The sequence below is a fragment of the Phocoena sinus genome, chromosome 5 (genome assembly GCF_008692025.1).
Source record: "Phocoena sinus isolate mPhoSin1 chromosome 5, mPhoSin1.pri, whole genome shotgun sequence".
NCBI lineage: Eukaryota > Metazoa > Chordata > Mammalia > Artiodactyla > Phocoenidae > Phocoena > Phocoena sinus.
This window is the reverse complement of record NC_045767.1, coordinates 88,720,525-88,738,712: the sequence shown is the minus strand read 5'-3', so window position 1 is coordinate 88,738,712 and position 18,188 is coordinate 88,720,525. Positions and strand designations below refer to the sequence as shown.

At 42.8% G+C, this 18,188-nt stretch overlaps 1 protein-coding gene across 3 annotated transcripts in view; it reads right to left on the bottom strand.

The window, feature by feature from the left end:
• RUFY3 (RUN and FYVE domain containing 3) overlaps positions 1–5,795 on the bottom strand; it is an 84,332-nt gene extending 78,537 nt beyond the window's left edge. For all 3 annotated transcript variants that reach the window (XM_032632032.1, XM_032632033.1, XM_032632035.1), the window contains exon 1: positions 5,203–5,795. In XM_032632032.1, coding sequence (XP_032487923.1) covers positions 5,203–5,563 — 361 coding nt within the window. In that variant the 5' untranslated portion in view covers positions 5,564–5,795. The remainder of the gene's footprint in view (positions 1–5,202) is intronic.
• Positions 5,796–18,188: the final 12,393 nt, after the last annotated feature.

The window sequence follows — 18,188 nt, the reverse complement described above, 5'->3', positions numbered from 1 at the left end:
GTGTATGAAACTGTGAACCTAAAATTGATTTTCTCCTCTTAAATACACATTCCTGGGTTCATATGTAAATGAGAACACTCATTCCCCACATCATGGACTCTTAAAGAGCATCCATGAGAAACAGTGAATGCTTCTAGAAGCCTCATTCTCTGCACTTTCCAGGGCTCAACCAAGGCATTCACTGTTAAGTATACTCAACTTTGACGTGGGTAGTCACTGTAATGCTTCCAGTCCTTCCCAAGGCCTGTTTCCCCCTTCTTTCTATTCCTTTCCTAGCTCTCCTATCTCAAAATAGCACATACAAATACAGAAAGAAAGCTGCTACTTTGTGAGTGGACTCTTTTTTCGTACACTGCTGTATTTGGGAGAGAAAAGACAAGGGCAGAGATGTGGGCTATTTGTATGGCATTGCTTTAAATATAAATGTTTGTGGTAGCTCTGAGAGTTGAAAGAGGAAAAGAACTGTCAATAGAAGCTGATAACCGTGCAAATGGCAGGGGTGCCTCTTCCCTCCAACACCAAGGAGAAGCCATCTCTTGTCCATTCTGTCCACTCACAAGACGACTTCTAAAGTTAGGATGGAAAAGGAAGGCATTAGGTGTTACTGAGCAAGGGCTGGTGTGCCCTTGGCACAGAAAGCCAAACTCTGATAGCAGGTGTTTGCGGCAAAGTAAGGGTGTATTTGCAGGGCGCCAAGCAAGTAGAATGGGCAGCTCATGCTCAAAAGACCCGAACTCCCGGATGGCTTTCAGGCAAGGGTTTTTAAAGACAGTTTTAGAGGAGAGGGTCGTAGGATGCGTGATCAGCTCATGGACCTTTTTCTGATTGGTTGGTGGTGAGGTAACAGGCTGATGTTTCAGGAATCTCAAACTTCTGGTTCCAACCAGTCTGGGGTCTACCTTGCTTGTGGTCAGCATGTAGTGGCCATCGTCCACCTGGATGGGGGTCTTAGTCTCTACAGAGCAACTCAAAGATATGCATCAGGGGCTTCCCTGGTGGCGCAGTGGTTGAGAATCTGCCTGCTAGTGCAGGGGACACAGGTTCAAGCCCTGGTCTGGGAGGATCCCACATGCTGCAGAGCAACTGGGCCCGTGGGCCACAACTACTGAGCCTGCGCGTCTGGAGCCTGTGCTCCACAACAGGAGAGGCCACGATAGTGAGAGGCCCACACACCGCAATGAAGAGTGGCCCCTACTTGCCACAACTAGAGAAAGCCATTGCACAGAAACGAAGACTCAACACAGCAAAAATAAAAATAAAAAATCACAAAGAACTGAAGTAATCTGCTGATTCATAAATCTAAATATTCATTAAAAAAGATATGCATCAGATTGTTATCTATATCCCCTCAGGAGAAACCAGGAGTCCTGTGACACTACTGTCCTCTTCACTGACTGCTTGTATCTGCTCTTTGGAAGGCAGGGAAGGCCTAGGAGTCTAAAGCCTTTTTTTCTACAAACAAGAAATGGGACTTTTGTACTTGGGAAAGTCCCACAGGGTCCTGCTTGGTTTCAATGCCCCCTTTACTTTGATACTCCTCAATCCTGAGGGGAACAGGTATGGGACAAGAAAGGAAATAGAGTTGTTGTTTTTTTTAATATAAATTTATTTATTTTGGCTACGTCGGGTCTTCGTTGCTGTGCGCGGGCTTTCTCTAGTTGCGGTGAGCGGGTGCTACTCTTCGTTGCGGTGTGCGGGGCTTCTCATTGTCGTGGCTTCTCTTGTTGTGGAGCACGGGCTCTAGGCGGGCAGGCTTCAGTAGTTGTGGCACGTGGGCTCAGCAGTTGTGGCTTGCAGGCTCTAGAGTTCAGTCTCAGTAGCTGTGGTGCACAGGCTCAGTTGCTCCACAGCAAGTGGGACCTTCCTGGGCCAGGGCTTGAACCCGTGTCCCTTGCATTGGCAGGCAAATTCTTAACCACTGCGCCACCAGGGAAGCCCGGAAATAGAGTTTTGAATAGAGAGGTTAATCATAAACTTGGCAGAACTCAGTTTTAGGGGGACTTGGTTTCAAAAGTATTGGACCATGGCATGCAAGTAGCTCCTTCTTAGAGAGTTGATGAGAAATTGGAATGGACGGTCATACACCAAGGGAGAAATGGCCCCACGAAATATGAACACATACATCTCTGTGAATGCACGCAAAAGTTCTGGAAGAAAACTCACCAAACTCAAAAGTGGTAGTCTCTGATAATAAATTGTGGTGGTGATGGGGGGTGGGGGAGAGGAGGGTTTGGGGGCCCACAAAGAGGAAAGTCACTTTGTGCTCAATGTACTTTTGCATTATGAAACATTTAAATAGTTGAGAACAGATCCATGTGCTATTTGTAATTTTTACTTTAAAAATAAAGGCATGGTAGAAATTTGAGATTTAACAGCTAGGAGCATACAAATTTAGCAGATTACCAGCACTCAGAGTCAGAGAGTGACATAATCCAACAAGGCACATCAGAAACCTTTCATATTGCATTTAAGCTCGCTGCATGTTTCATGGACATTATATCCTGCAAGATTTTACACTGAAACCTTACATGTCATGAACCCTGAAAGGTTTAGGCTACCTCCTCTGCACACATTTTTGCTGTTCTTCATCGGTGTCATTTATAACAAATCTTCTAAACTCAAATGTAAAGGTTAATTTTAAAATCTCTGAGTACAGTCAAGACTTCTAAAATGAAGAGATAATAATGCCTTAATAAACAGTCTATCAAAATGATTATATATTATACACTTTTGGCAAGTACATCAGCGAGAGTTAAAAATTCAGTGTTGAGGAGGCAAATGTTCATTAGCTGTTGAGGCTGAGTCTAAGTACTGCCCTGCTAACTGAAATGAGAAGTCTTTGAAAAACTGTTGGTCTCAGGTTGCTCAAATGAGTCATCAGGACAACCCGAGTTCTGATATCCAGGTACATCATATAAAGCAATATTGCACTGACTCTACAGAGCAGCAACAAGGAAGTATTTTTATTAATATCCAGAGAATTCCTTTTTGCAAGTATGTGTGTTCTAAAGTACATATAAAAATAACAGGTAAAAATAAAAACAGTACAAAACAAAAACTACTTTAAGTCAATTTTATAGTTGAATAAAATAAGTATCAGTGATCTTTGACAATATGAACTGTCCTCAGTGACTGGTCTTTAAAAACAGTGTAAGTGGGACACGTGTATTTTCCCAGTAAATTTTCTGAGTACTTACACACCAATAAACTATTTCAGAAATTAAAGACCAGGACGAACTATTAGAACTTTATATGCTAACAAATCATGCCATACATCTGCTACTGTTGTAAGGTAAGGACCAAGGGATCACAATCACGAAACTTTAGCTTTAAGTTCTCCATTGCTGATCTTGATCATGCTAAGGCCCCAATTTTCAGACAATACATAAAAATAAATAAAGTCAACCCTTAATATGACGAAGGAATCAAATAAATCACCTGAAATTCAGATAATTCCCATAACTGATACTGGCCAACAGTTGAAAAAATTTTCTATATCACAACTTCTACCACAACTGTTACACAGAGTTATGAAGAAGTGAGAGGAGGGTCTTCTTCATCCTATAATGACTGGTTAATAAGCAGATTACACAAAAATAGAAATTCTTAGGAAGAAAAAGAGAGGCTGTGCTTAAAGAACAAAGTAGAAAGCAGATGCCTTAGAAAATGAAAAGCAGTGTTGCGAATATTCTTATCTTAACCTCCTCTGCTTATCAAAAGACTCATTTCTGACATTATTAGACACTCTCTTTTGGAAATTAGCAGATTACCGCAACAAACTATGACTTTACTAAGACTCCAGGTCTATGGTCAGTGTTGGCCCCCATTCTAGGTAAGTAATAAAGAGAAGCTAACAAAGGACTACCTCCAGCTGAATCCAATGGACCCTAATCTAGGGAGGAACCATCCAATCACAGTTTTGGAAGTCTGCTATTCACTTAAAGAACATGGGCTCAGTAGGCAAAGAATCTGGGTCAACTTCATTCTTTCTCTCACACTGTTACTTAGGGCAAATCACTTAATCACATTGATCCTCAGCTTCCTCACCTGAAAAAGTGGCACATCTGGCTTACAGAGATGTGACGATTAACTATGATAATCACAGCACATGCACATAGAAAGTATTCAACTAATGTTAACCTTTTTCTAGGGGACGGATCAGGGGCAGAAAAGGCAAAGTCAGGGTTTCTTGGCAGTGCAGAACAGTTAAAAGGTTTGCTTTCGTGCTAAACAAGAAAACTCTAGCTGTGTCTCAGAGAGAGACAGAAAGAGGCAGATTGATCGATTGATTCCCTCTTCACCTTAGGCAAATTTCCCTTTTCAGAACTCCTACAGCAAAGTATTAGGCATTTATATCATGCCTTGTATCTTCAGTCACATTTTCATACTCTAAGATCTTGTCTTTTTAAACCAGACTTAATATTCTTCAAGTCTTTTATACACATTGCCTACTCTAGGGCCCCGCTCACAGCAGGTTGCAATAGACATTTGTTGACTGATACAGCACAAAGTGCGGTGCGCTGCATTTAGAGGACTCCGGTGATAGGGCTTTTAAAAGGTGGAGGCCTCTTCCTGTCAAACGATATTATCCTGGGAAGTGCCCTCCTAAAGCCACACTTTCCCTTCTCGTCATCTCGCGCACAGTTCCTGATTTCTCTTCCCATTGTGGGGGACGGATATGTGATATTTACGGGTGTGGAGTGAACGCTAGTAAAAAATTTAGTGGTCCAACCGAGGCCACGCGGGCGGCGGCGGCGCAGCAGCCACACCTATCGGCCGCAGCGGCGCTGGGAGCCCGCAGAAGGCGGGACAGCTGGGCTGCCGGGTCTCCGGACACCGCCCCCTCCTCCACTCCTTCAGGGAGGGCTCCCACCGGAGACCCGGGGCTGGGACCCGGCGAGCACGTGGGAGGCTGGCGAGGACGACTGCCCGGCCCGGGAGGAGAGAGGAGGCCGGGCGGGAGCCTGCGGCCTTGGGAGACTAGGAGGTAAACAGTCCGGCGCCCGGACCGCGGCCGCCCCCCTGCGCCCCCGGATGGGAGCTTCCTGAGAGCCGCCCCCAGCGCCCAGTCTCCCCGTTGGCTCGGGGCCCTGCTCAGCTTCGGGGAGCCAGCAGGAGGCGGAGCTCTGCGGAGCCAGACTGGCCCTTCCCGGCCGAGGCCCCCCTTCCCCACCGGCATCCCCCTTCCCGGCCGCTACTCACTGTGTTTGCCGCCGCCGCCGCCGCCGCCGCCGCCGCCGCTCGGGTAGTTCAGCAGCAGGAAGGGCAGCGGGGAGCCCGGCGACGGCGGGGTCCTCCAGGCGCGCTGTTGCTGCGGCGGCGGGCGCGCTACGAAGCCGGCGCCTCCATCGCCCGGGTAGAGCAGGAAGAAGGGGGCAGCCACCGGCGAGCCGGGCTCCGATTGCCCCGCGGGGGAGGCCAGCGGCGGCCCCGCCTCGTCCTCTCGGTCCGCGCCCCCGGCTGGAGTGCGGCGCGGCTCCTCCAGCCGCTGCTTCCCGCCCCTCGCCGGCTCCTCGCTGCAACTTTCCGCGCCGGCAGTGGGCGGCGGCGAGGTCTCAGCCATGCTCGTTGCTTCCTTCGCCGCCGCCTCCGACTCGCACCCGGGCCTGGGAAGGGGAGCAGAGGGTCACGGCGCGGAGCCGCCGCCCCGTCCCGTCCGCGCCACCGCCACCTTTCTCCTTGGCTACGGGCCGGCGTCTGGGCTCTGCCGTTCCGTGTACTGCCCGCCCCGCCGGGGTCCGAGCCAGCTGAAGGGACGGCCCCGCCCGACGGCGCGGCCTCCCTACCGGCCGCCTCCTCCCGCCTGCCCCTCCCGCCCCGGCCCCCAGCCTGCGGCGCGGCTCCCCTAGGGGGCGGCCTCCTCCTCTTCCCACTTCCCACCTTCCGCTCGGCTCCGGCGGCGCTGAGCTCCCTCCCGAGCCTGGGGGAGGGTACGGTGCCCAGTAACTGGTCCTTACCGGACCCCGGCACGGCCCTCCTAAGCGGTCAGGTGTGTTTACCCCCCGGTGCTTGAACGGTGGGAGACCTGGCCAAATATCTAGAGGCGCTTTTCTGTGCAACCGCCCAGCTTCATCGGTAGCACGGAGGCACAAAGATCTGGGTTGAAAAGGCGAAAGCTAATTTTAAAAAGAACCCTGCTCCCCCCACCCCTCCCGTATTAAACTGTACCCTATGCCTTGCATACACTATAACCGTTCATTCACGGTTTTGATTTATGAGCTTTTTATGTGAGACACCAGAGGTGGGTGTCTTCCTTCCCCCACCTCTTTTGTTCTCTGTCATGTGCCCTGTATAGAAATCTTGTATTTGCTCTGACTTTAACTCCCTGGTTTTCCGGGGTTCCGCGTGCGCATGAATACGTTTTAAACCAAACAGCTTAGAATTTATATGACAGGCGTCTGTTACAGGGCGACAGTTTTCACTTTCATAGTGCCTGTGTCTCACTAGTAATTGGCCCCTGTTGCTTTATTTTGAATATTTGAATCGACGATTACTGATCCAGTAATGCCCATAAGTAAACATTTCCTACTATAATAGAGACAATTTCCAGTTACTATCGTTATTCCTTAACTCTAGATTCTATGAACGTGCCCTCGTATTTCCTAGGTGATTAGCTTTGTGTTCGGGTTGCAAAATGCTGGCATGGAATCCATGTTGACTCATAATTAAAAATCACTGTTGTGTAACATTTTGAACACCTGCTTTTCCTTCTTTCTCTGGTCTGTCTTTCCCTCTGTAGAGGAAGTTATGCTTCTCTGAAAGGAAAAGTAAACCTTTTTTTTGTTGTTATTCTCTGGAAATAACTCTTGAAATTACAAGAAATTACTGTGACACATCTAATACTATCTTTCACCAAGTCTTTTAAACAAAACATATTTTAAAAGGAGATGTTCACAAGAAGCTAACTTCAAGGAGTCAGAAAATTTCTTAGTAGTTTTTCAGTTTCTGGCATTTCCCTGACCTGTTGATTCCAGTGCTACAGCCTACTTGAATAAGTTATTTGTTCTCTGAGCCTGGATTCCTGTTCTGGAATAGGGGAAAATAGTTATTATTAGCTATGTATTATCATTTTAGTAAAGCAACATATAACTTACAGTAATAAAAACAGAATTGCTGGGGGGAGCTCTTTCATCATGTCTTTAGCATTTTGGAATTTTGTTGGGTCTTTTCAGTCTCTGTAAGGGCGAGAGTCTTGATAAAAAAACATACTTGCCTTTTAGGAATTACAAGCTGTATAATACCTTGAAGAGAAAACCTAAAACATTACAGATATATGATTTTAATACCCAACCTTAACTGGATCTTTTTTATTTTTTAGACTGAAGTATAGTTGATTTACAATGTGTTAATTTCTGCGGGATAGCAAAGTGATTCCTTAACTGGCCCTTTTACCTTGTTTTGGCATGCAGAAATTTCTAGGCATCATTGTATTCTTGTCAGGTTCCTTCACACAGGTGTTCTGAAATTTTTCAGTAAAGAATTTAACAAGAATGTACACTTATTCCATTGTAGGTAGAAGAAAAGAAAACAGACTCCACACAAATCACTCTTGAGGACGGGCAGTAAAAGCCAAGGGAGTCACCAAGTTAACAAAGTATAAAATGTCTAGTTTAAATCACCAGATTTCTCCTTTCTAGTTATCCATGTTACCTACAGGTATTAGAAACATTGACATGCTGTGGAATCTTGAAGTATACTGGGGTTTTTGTGCCTCTTTACTTTTAAAACAGTTCTGTTTATGCTTTATGTCATTAAGTGGCAGTGCAATGAATATAGAAAATCAACTGAAATATGAGCCCTTTAACATTTACAGGCAAGGCTATTTATGGGCATTTTCTTTAAAAGTGGATGATACTCCAAGTTCCTAGTTTCTTATGCTTTTAGCTTTTGGATCAATATTATAATCACAGCTCTACATAAGCTTTAGTGACATAAAGGGCTGATTCAACTGCTACATACATTTAGGGACGCTAAGATTCAAAACACAAGCCTAACCATGCTGCTCCTTTATGAAAATGCACAGAGCATCTGCCTATACTGTTTTAAAGGGATGAAATCCAAGCCACTGTAAGAATCAAATACTATTAATTTTCCTGTAAAATAAAGCAAGAGGTGTTTTTCTACTTTATTTGCATTTTGTTTTTAGTTTTTCATGTTTGGTTGTTTTTTTTTTTTTGCGGTATGCGGGCCTCTCACTGTTGCGGCCTCTCCCGTTGCGGAGCACAGGCTCCGGACGCGCAGGCTCAGCGGCCATGGCTCACTGGCCCAGCGGCTCCGCGGCACGTGGGATCCTCCCGGACCAGGGCACGAACCCATGTCGCCTGCACCGGCGGACTCTCAACCACTGCGCCACCAGGGAAGGCCTCATGTTTGGTTTTTTGAAACCCTTAGGGGATCTTAAGGATGGACACTTAGAATATATTACAAACTTTTAAAATATCAATGTCATGGATGTACTTTTAGCCTAAGCTTCTTAGAACTGTGATCAGATAAAAGATACCGCTTGGGAAGGGATGAGATTCTTTTTCAGATTTCAGTTGTCTTAAATTTATTGAGACTTATTTTGTGGCTTAGCACGTGATCTATCCTGGAGAATGTTACATGTGCGCTTGAAAAGTGTGTATTCTGCTGTTTTTGTATGGAATGTTCTATAAATAGCTATTAAGTTCATCTGGTCTAAGTGTCATTTAAGACCAGTATTTCCTTATTGATTTTCTGTGTGGAGGATCTGTCCATTGATGTAAGTGGGGTGTTAAAGTCCCCTACGATTATTATATTACTGTCAATTTTTCACTCTATGTTTGTTGATATTTGCATTATATGTATCTAGGTGCTCCTATGTTGGGTGCATACATATTTACAATTGTTACATCTTCTTGTTGGATTGATTCCTTTATCATACTAAATGTCCTTCTTTGTCTCTTGTTACAGTCTTCATTTTAAAGTCTATTTTGTCTGATATAAGTATTGCTACCCCAACTTTCTTTTCGTTTCCATTTGAATGGAATACCTTTTCCATTCACATACTTTTTCAGTCTATGTATGTGAGATATTTTCTTTCATAATATTTATTTATTTATATTTTATTTTATTTTTTTGAATTTTATCTTATTTTTTTACACAGTGGGTTCTTACTAGTCATCCATTTTATACACATCAGTGTATACATGTCAATCCCAATTCATCACACCACCATCCCCACCCCCCGCGGCTTTCTCCCCTTGGTGTCCATACGTTTGTTCTCTACATTTGTGTCTCAACTTCTGTCCTGCAAACCGGTTCATCTGTACCATTTTTCTAGGCTCCACATACATGCGTTATATACGATATTTGTTTTTCTCTTTCTGACTTATTTCACTCTGTGCGACAGTCTCTAGATCCATCCACATCTCAACAAATGACCCAATTTTGTTCCTTTTTATGGCTGAGTAATATTCCATTGTATATATGTACCACAACTTCTTTATCCATTCGTCTGTCAATGGGCATTTAGGTTGCTTCCATGTCCTGGCTATTGTAAATAGTGCTGCAGTGAACATTGGGGTGCATGTGTCTTTTTGAATTATGGTTTTCTCTGGGAATATGCCCAGTAGTGGGATTGCTGGATCAGATGGTACTTCTATCTTTATTTTTTTAAGGAACCTCCATACTGTTCTCCATAGTGGCTGTATCAATGTACATTCCCACCAACAGGGCAAGAGTGTTCCCTTTTCTCCACACCCTCTCCAGCATTTGTTGTTTGTAGATTTTCAGATGATGCCCATTCTAACTGGGGTGAGGTGATACCTCATTGTAGTTTTGATTCCCATTTCTCTAATAATTAGTGATGTTGAGCAGCTTTCCATGTGCTTCTTGGCCATCTGTATGTCTTCTTTGGAGAAATGTCTATTTAGGTCTTCTGCCCATTTTTGGATTGGGTTGTTTGTTTCTTTAATATTGGCCTGCATGAACTGTTTATATATTTTGGAGATTAATCCTTTGTCCGTTGATTCATTTGCAAACATTTTCTCCCATTCTGAGGGTTGTCTTTTCGTCTTGTTTATGGTTTCCTTTGCTGTGCAAAAGCTTTTAAGTTTCATTAGGTCCCATTTGTTTATTTTTTTTATTATTTTTGTTTTTATTTCCTTTACTCTAGGAGGTGGATCAAAAAAGATCTTGCTGTGATTTATGTCAAAGAATATTCTTCCTATGTTTACCTCTAAGAGTTTTATAGTGTCTGGTCTTAAATTTAGGTCTCAAATCCATTTTGAGTTTATTTTTGTGTATGGTGTTTGGGAGTCTTCTAATTTCATTATTTTACATGTAGCTGTCCAGTTTTCCCAGCACCACTTATTGAAGAGAGTGTCTTTTCTCCACTGTATATCCTTGCCTCCTTTGTCATAGATTAGTTGACCATAGGTGCGTGAGTTTATCTCTGGGCTCTCTATCTTGTTCCATTGATCTATGTGTCTGTTTTTATACCAGTACCATATTGTCTTGATTACTGTAGCTTTGTAGTATAGTCTGAAGTCAGGGAGTCTGATTCCTCCCGCTCCGTTTTTTTCCCTCAAGACTGCTTTGGCTATTCGGGGTCTTTTGTGTCTCTATACAAATTTTAAGATTTTTTGTTCTAGTTCTGTAAAAAATGCCATTGGTAATTTGATAGGAATTGCACTGAATCTGTAAATTGCTTTGGATAGTATAGTCATTTTCACAATATTGATTCTTCCAATCCAATAACATGTTATATCTCTCCATCTGTTGGTATCATCTTTAATTTCTTCCATCAGTGTCTTATTGTTTTCTGCATACAGGTCTTTTGTCTCCCTAGGTAGGTTTATTCTTAGGTATTTTATTCTTTTTGTTGCAGTGATAAATGGGAGTGTTTCCTTAATTTCTCTTTCAGATTTTTCATCATCAGTATATAGGAATGCAAGAGATTTCTGTGCATTACTTTTGTATCCTGCTACTTTACCAAATTCATTGATTAGCTCTAGTAGTTTTCTGGTGGCATTTTTAGGATTCTCTATGTATAGTATCATGTCATCTGCAAACAGTGACTGTTTTACTTCTTCTTTTCCAATTTGTATTCCTTTTATTTCTTTTTCTTCTCCGATTGCTGTGGTTAGGACTTCCAAAACTATGTTGAATAATAGTGATGAGAGTGGACATCCTTGTCTTGTTCCTGATCTTAGAGGAAATGCTTTCAGTTTTTCACCATTGAGAATGGTGTTTGCTGTGCGTTTGTTGTATATGGCCTTTATTATGTTGAGGTAGCTTCCCTCTATGTCCAATTTTTGGAAAGTTTTTATCATAAAACTTGTTGAATTTTGTCAAAAGCTTTTTCTGCATCTATTGAGATGATCATATGGTTTTTATTTTTCAATTTGTTAATATGGTGTATCACATTGATTGATTTGCATATATTGAAGAATCCTTGCATCCCTGGGATAAATGCCACTTGATCATGGTGTATGATCCTTTTAATGTGTTGTTGGATTCTGTTTGCTAGTATTTTGTTGAGGAGTTTTGCATCTATATTCATCAGTGATATTGGTCTGTAATTTTGTTTTTTTGTAGTATCTTTGTCTGGTTTTGGTATCAGGGTGATGGCGGCCTCATAAAATGAGTTTAGGAGTGTTCCTTCCTCTGCAGTTTTTTGGAAGTGTTTGAGAAGGATAGGTGTTAGCTCTTCTCTAAATGTTTGATAGAATTCACCTGTGAAGCCGTCTGGTCCTAGACTTTTGTTGTTTGTTGGAAGATTTTTAATCACAGTTTAAATTTCATTACTTGTGATTGGTCTGTTCATATTTTCTGTTTCTTCCTGGCTCAGTCTTGGAAGGTTATACCTTTCTAAGAATTTGTCCATTTATTCCAGGTTGTCCATTTTATTGCCATCAAGTTGCTTGTAGTAGTCTCTTAGGATGCTTTGTATTTCTGCAGTGTTTGTTGTAACTTCTCCTTTTTCATTTCTAATTTTATTGATTTGAGTCCTCTCCCTCTTTTTCTTGATGAGTCTGGCTAATGGTTTATCAATTTTGTTTATCTTCTCAAAGAACCAGCTTTTAGTTTTATTGATCTTTGCTATTGTTTTCTTTGTTTCTGTTTCATTTATTTCTGCTCTGATCTTTATGATTTCTTTCCTTCTGCTAACTTTGGCTTTTGTTTGTTCTTCTTTCTCTAGTTCCTTTAGGTGTAAGGTTAGATTGTTTATTTGAGATTTTTCTTGTTTCTTGAAGTAGGCTTGTATAGCTATAAACTTCCCTCTTAGAACTGCTTTTGCTGCATCCCATGGGTTTTGGATCGTCGTGGTTTCATTGTCGTTTGTCTCCAGGTATTTTTTGATTTCCTCTTTGATTTCTTCAGTGATCTCTTGGTTATTTAGTAAAGTATTGTTTAGCCTCCATGTGTTTGTGTTTTTTACATTTTTCTCCTTGTAATTTATTTCTAATCTCAAAGCGTTGTGGTCAGAAAAGATGCTTGATATGATTTCAGTTTTCTTAAATTAACTGAGGCTTGATTTGTGACCCAAGATGTGGTCTATCCCAGAGAATGTTCCTTGCGCACTAGAGAAGAAAGTGTAATCTGCTGTTTTTGGATGGAATGTCCTATAAATATCAATTAAATCTATTTGGTCTATTGTGTCATTTAAAGCTTGTGTTTCCTTATTTATTTTCATTTTGGATAATCTGTCCATTGGTGTAAGTGAGGTGTTAAAGTCCCCCACTATTATTGTGTTACTGTTGATTTCCTCTTTTAGAGCTGTTAGCAGTTGCTTTATGTATTGAGGTGCTCTTATGTTGGGTGCATATATGTTTATAGCTGTTATATCTTCTTCTTGGATTGATCCCTTGATCATTATGTAGTGTCCTTCCTTGTCTCTTGTCAGATTCTTTATTTTAAAGTCTATTTTATCTGATGCGAGTATTGCTACTCCAGCTTTCTTCTGATTTCCATTTGCATGGAATATCTTTTTCCATCCCCTCACTTTCAGTCTGTATGTGTCCCTAGGTCTGAAGTGGGTCTCTTGTAGACAGCATATCTATGGGTCTTGTTTTTGTATCCATTCAGCAAGCCTGTGTCTTTTGGTTGGAGCATTTAATCCATTCACGTTTAAGGTCATTATTTATATGTATGTTCCTATGACCATTTTCTTAATTGTTTTGGGTTTGTTTTTGTAGGTCCTTTTCTTCTCTTGTGTTTCCCACTTAGAGAAGTTCCTTTAGCATTTGTTATTGAGCTGGTTTGTTGGTGCTGATTTCTGTTACCTTTTGCTTGTCTGTAAAGCTTTTGATTTCTCCATCGAATCTGAATGAGATCCTTGCCGGGTAGGGTAATCCTGGTTGTAGGTTCTTCCCTTTCATCACTGTAAGTATATCATGCCACTCCCTTCTGGCTTGTTGAGTGACTGCTGAGAAATCAGCTGTTAACCTTATGGGAGTTCCCTTGTATGTTATTTGTTGTTTTTCCCTTGCTGCTTTCAGTAATTTTTCTCTGTCTTTAATTTTTGCCAATTTCATTACTATGTGTCTCGGCATGTTTCTCCTTGGGTTTATCCTGTATAGGACTCACTGTGCTTCCTGGACTTGGGTGGCTATTTCCTTTCCCATGTTAGGGAAATTTTCGACTATAGTCTCTTCAAATATTGTCTCTGGTCCTTTCTCTCTCTCTTCTTCTGGGACCCCTATAATGCGAATGTTGTTGTGCTTAATGTTGTCCCAGGGGTCTCTTAGGCTATCTCCATTTCTTTTCATTCTTTTTTCTTTATTCTGTTCCACAGCAGTGAATTCCACTATTCTGTCTTCCAGGTCACTTATGCGTTCTTCTGCCTCAGTTATTCTGCTATTGATTCCTTCTAGTGTAGTTTTCACTTCAGTTATTGTATTGTTCATCTGTGTTTTTTTTTTTGGGGGGGGGGCGGTACGCGGACCTCTCACTGTTGTGGCCTCTCCTGTTGTGGAGCACAGGCTCCGGACGCGCAAGCTCAGCGGCCATGGGCCTAGCTGCTCCGCAGCATGTGGGATCTTCCTGGACCGGGGCACGAACCCATGTCCCCTGCATTGGCAGGCGGACTCTCAACCGGCAGGCGGACTCTCAATCATTGTGCCACCAGGGAAGCCCCATCTGTTTGTTTGTTCTTTAATTCTTCTAGGTCTTTGTTAAACATTTCTTGCATCTTCTCAGTCTTTGCCTCCATTCTTTCCTAGGTCCTGGGTCATCTTCACTATCATTATTCTGAATTCTGGAAGGTTGCCTATCTCCACTTCATTTAGTTGTTTTCTGGGGTTTTATCTTGTTCCTTCATCTGGTACATAGCCCTCTGAGTTTTTATCTTGTCTCTCTGTGAATGTGGTTTTTGTTCCACAGGCTGCAGGATTGTAGTTCTTCTTGCTTCTGCTCTCTGCCCTCTGGTGGATGAGGCTATCTAAGAGGCTTGTGTAAGTTTCCTGATGGGAGGGACTGGTGGTGGGTAGAGCTGACTGTTGCTCTGGTGGGCAGAGCTCAGTAAAACTTTAATCCGCTTGACTGCTGATGGGTGGGGCTGGGTTCCCTCCCTCTTTGTTGTTTGGCCTGAGGCAACCCAACACTGGAGCCTACCTGGGCTCTTTGGTGGGGCTAATGACAGACTCTGGGAGGTCTCACACCAAGGAGTACTTCCCAGAACTTTTGCAGCTAGTGTCCTTGTCCTCACGGTGAGACACAGCCACCCTCCACATCTGCAGGAGACCCTCCAACACTAGGAGGTAGGTCTGGTTCAGTCTCCCCTGGTGTCACTACTCCTTCTACTGGGTCTCGATGCGCACACCACTTTGTGTGTGCCCTCCAAGAGTGGAGTCTCTGTTTCCCCCAGTCCCGTTGAAGTCCTGCAATCAAATCCCACTAGGCTTCAAAGTCTGATTCTCTAGGAATTCCTCCTCCCGTTGCTGAACCCCCAGGTTGGGAAGCCTGACGTGGGGCTCAGAACCTTCACTCCAGTGGGTGGAGTGGTATAAGTGTTCTCCAGTCTGTGAGTCACCCACCCAGCAGTTATGGGATTTGATTTTACTGTGATTGCGCCCCTCCTACCGTCTCATTGTGGCTTCTCCTTTGTCTTTGGATGTGGGGTATCTTTTGTGGTGAGTTCCAATGTCTTCCTGTCGATGATTGTCCAGCAGCTGGTTGTGATTCTCGTGTTCTCATAAGAGGGAGTGAGAGTATGTCCTTTTACTCCGCCATCTTGCTTCCTCTCCCTGTATTTTTTATATTTCTAGTAGTAGACTTTTCTTTTTGGCTTAGAGAATTTCCTTTAACGTTTCTTTTAAAGCTGGTTTAGTGGTGCTGAACTCTTTTAGCTATTCATTGTCTGTTAAATTCTATCTCTCTTTCAAGTCTGAATGATAACTTTGCTGGGTAGACTATTCTTGGTTGTAGTTTTTTTTCCTTCTGGCTTGCAAAGTTTTTGTTGAAAAGTCAGTTTATAGCTATAGCCTTATGGAAGTTCCCTTGTATGTAACTAGTTGCTTTTCTCTTGCTGCTTTTAAGATTCTCTCTTTATCTTTAATTTTTGGCATTTTAATTTTAATGTGCCTTTGTGTGGACCTCTTTGGGTTCATCTTGTTTGAGACTCTGTGCTTCCTGGACCTGAATATCTGTTTGCTTACCCAGGTTGGGGTAGTTTTCAACTATTATTTCTTCAAATAAGTTCTCTGCCCCTTTCTCTTTCTCCTCTCCTTCTGGGATCCCTATAATGGAAATGTTAGTATGCTTGATGTTGTCCCAGAGGTTTCTTAAAATATCCTCATTTTTTAAAATTCTTTTTTCTGTTCAGCTTAGGCAGTTTCCACTACTCTGTCTTCCAGATTACTGATCCATTTCTCTGTATCATCTAATCTACTGTTGTTGATTTCTTCTAGTGTATTTTTAAATTTCAGTTACTCTATTCTTCAGCTCTGTTTGGTTCCTGTTTATGTTTTCTAACTCTTTGTTGAAGTTCTCACTGTGTTCATCCGTTCTCCTCCCCAGTTCAGTGAGCGTCTTTATGGTCTTACCTAGAACCCTTTATCAGGTTGATTGCTTATCTCTACTTCATTTAGTTCTTTTTCTGAGGTCATGCCTCTTTGTTCGGAACATATGCCTCTGTCTCCTCATTTTGCTCAATTCTCTATGTTTATTTCTATGTGTCAGTAGGTTGGTTACACTTCCTATTCTTATTGTTATTTTATTTTTGGCCATGCAGTGCATGTTGTGGGATCTTAGTTCCCTGACCAGGGATTAAACCTGGGTCACAGCAGTGAAAGTGCCGAATTCCAACCACTAGATCACCAAGGAACTCCCTACGTTTCCTGATCTTAGAGAAGTAGCCTTGTGTAAAAGAAATCCTATGGGGCCCATCAGCATGCTACCCTCTGGTCATCAGAGCTATATGCTCTAGGGGTGCCCCCCAATATGGGCTGTGTGTGCCCTTCTTTTGTGGTGGGGCTGACTACTGTGGGTGTGCTGGTTGGAGGAGCTGACCCCTGGCCCAGTTGGCTGCAAGGCTGTGCCTTATGCTGTAGCTGCTGTGGCCTGCTGTGAGGCAGGACTGGGTCCCCGGTGCTAATAAACTTCAGGGAGGATTCCAGGGTGGAACTTATCAGCAATGCTGTTAGCACAGTAGAATGAGCTCCCCCAAAATGGCTACTGCCAACATCTTCACCTCCAAGGGGAGTCCCAGTTGCCTCCTGCCTCACCAAGAGGCTCTCCAAGATCACCAGTTTGGTCCAGGCTTATTTCAGAGTACTACCTCTCTGCTGGGACTTGGAACATGTGAGATTTTGCAAGTGCCCTTTAAGAGTCAAGTCTGTTTCCTATAGCCCTCTGGCTCTCCTGAACATATGCCCTGCTGGTTTTCAAAGCCAGAAGTGCTGAGGGCTTGTCTTCCTGGTGCATGACAACCAGGCTGGGGAGCTTGATGTGATGCTCAGCCTCCTCACACTTTGGGGAAGGACCTCTATGATTAAAATATTCCTCTTGTTTGTGGGTCACCAGATTCGGGGGGTATGGGTCCTGACTATACTGCCTCTCCACCCTTCCTACCCATCTCGTGATTCCTTCTTTATGTATTTAGTTGTGGAAAATCTTTTCTGCTAGTCTTCAGGTTGTTCTCATAGGTTGCTGCTCTGTAATTAGTTGAAATTTTGGTATGTCTGTCAGAGAAGGTGAGTTCAGGGTCTTCCTACTTTTAACATCTGGCCACCTCTCTTATGAGCACTACTCTTAATGCAATACTCTTATTAAGAGTACAATGCACTCTAAAGAAATATATTTAGCTTAAGCTATATATATATATATATATTTTTTTTAATTTATTTATTTAATTTATTTATTTTTAGCTGTGTTGGGTCTTCATTGCTGCACGTGGGCTTTCTCTGGTTGCAACGCGTGGGGGGTACTCTTCGTTGCCATGTGTAGGCTTCTCATTGTGGTGGCTTCTCTTGTTGTGGAGCACGGGCTCTAGACACGTGGGCTGCAGTAGTTGTGGTGTGTGGGCTCAGTAGTTGTGGCTCGTGGGCTCTAGAGCACAGGCTCAGTAGTTGTGGAACCCAGGGTTAGTTGCTCTGTGGCATGTGGGATCTTCTGGACCAGGGATCGAGCCTGTGTTCCCTGCACTGGCAGGCGGATTCTTAACCACTGTGCCACCAGGGAAGTCCCCTTAAGCAATATATTTAATCAAGATCAAACAATGGCACTTTTCTTTGGGTGGTAGAAATATGGATGTATTTTTCCAATTTTCTATTTTTCTGCATTTGCAAGTAGTCTGTAATGAATGTGTTACCTTTATAATAGAAAATAAAACATGTTGAAGGACTATTTTGATGAATAGTTTGATAATTATATCTTTTTTTATTACGTTATATCTTTTTAATGAAGATCTACTAACAGCAAAGTTGTTTTCCTTGTGTATACTATGGAGTAGAACTCAAGAGGCCTACCCTAGAGGAGCTTATCATATTTTGTGTCTATTTAGAGTTTTAATATCTTAATAGAATTGCTGAAGCTACTTCATTGTTTGCTTTTGCTGACCGCCTATGACTTTGTCCACACTTTGTTCCAATTTTCATGCTTTTTTTTTCAGATTTTCTTCTAAATTTCTCTCAAATCTGTCCCTGAATTTGTCCTCTTTGCTTTAATTGAAATTTTCATCTTTTCTTGCCTGTGTTATTGCAAAGGACTCCTACCTGGTTTTCATG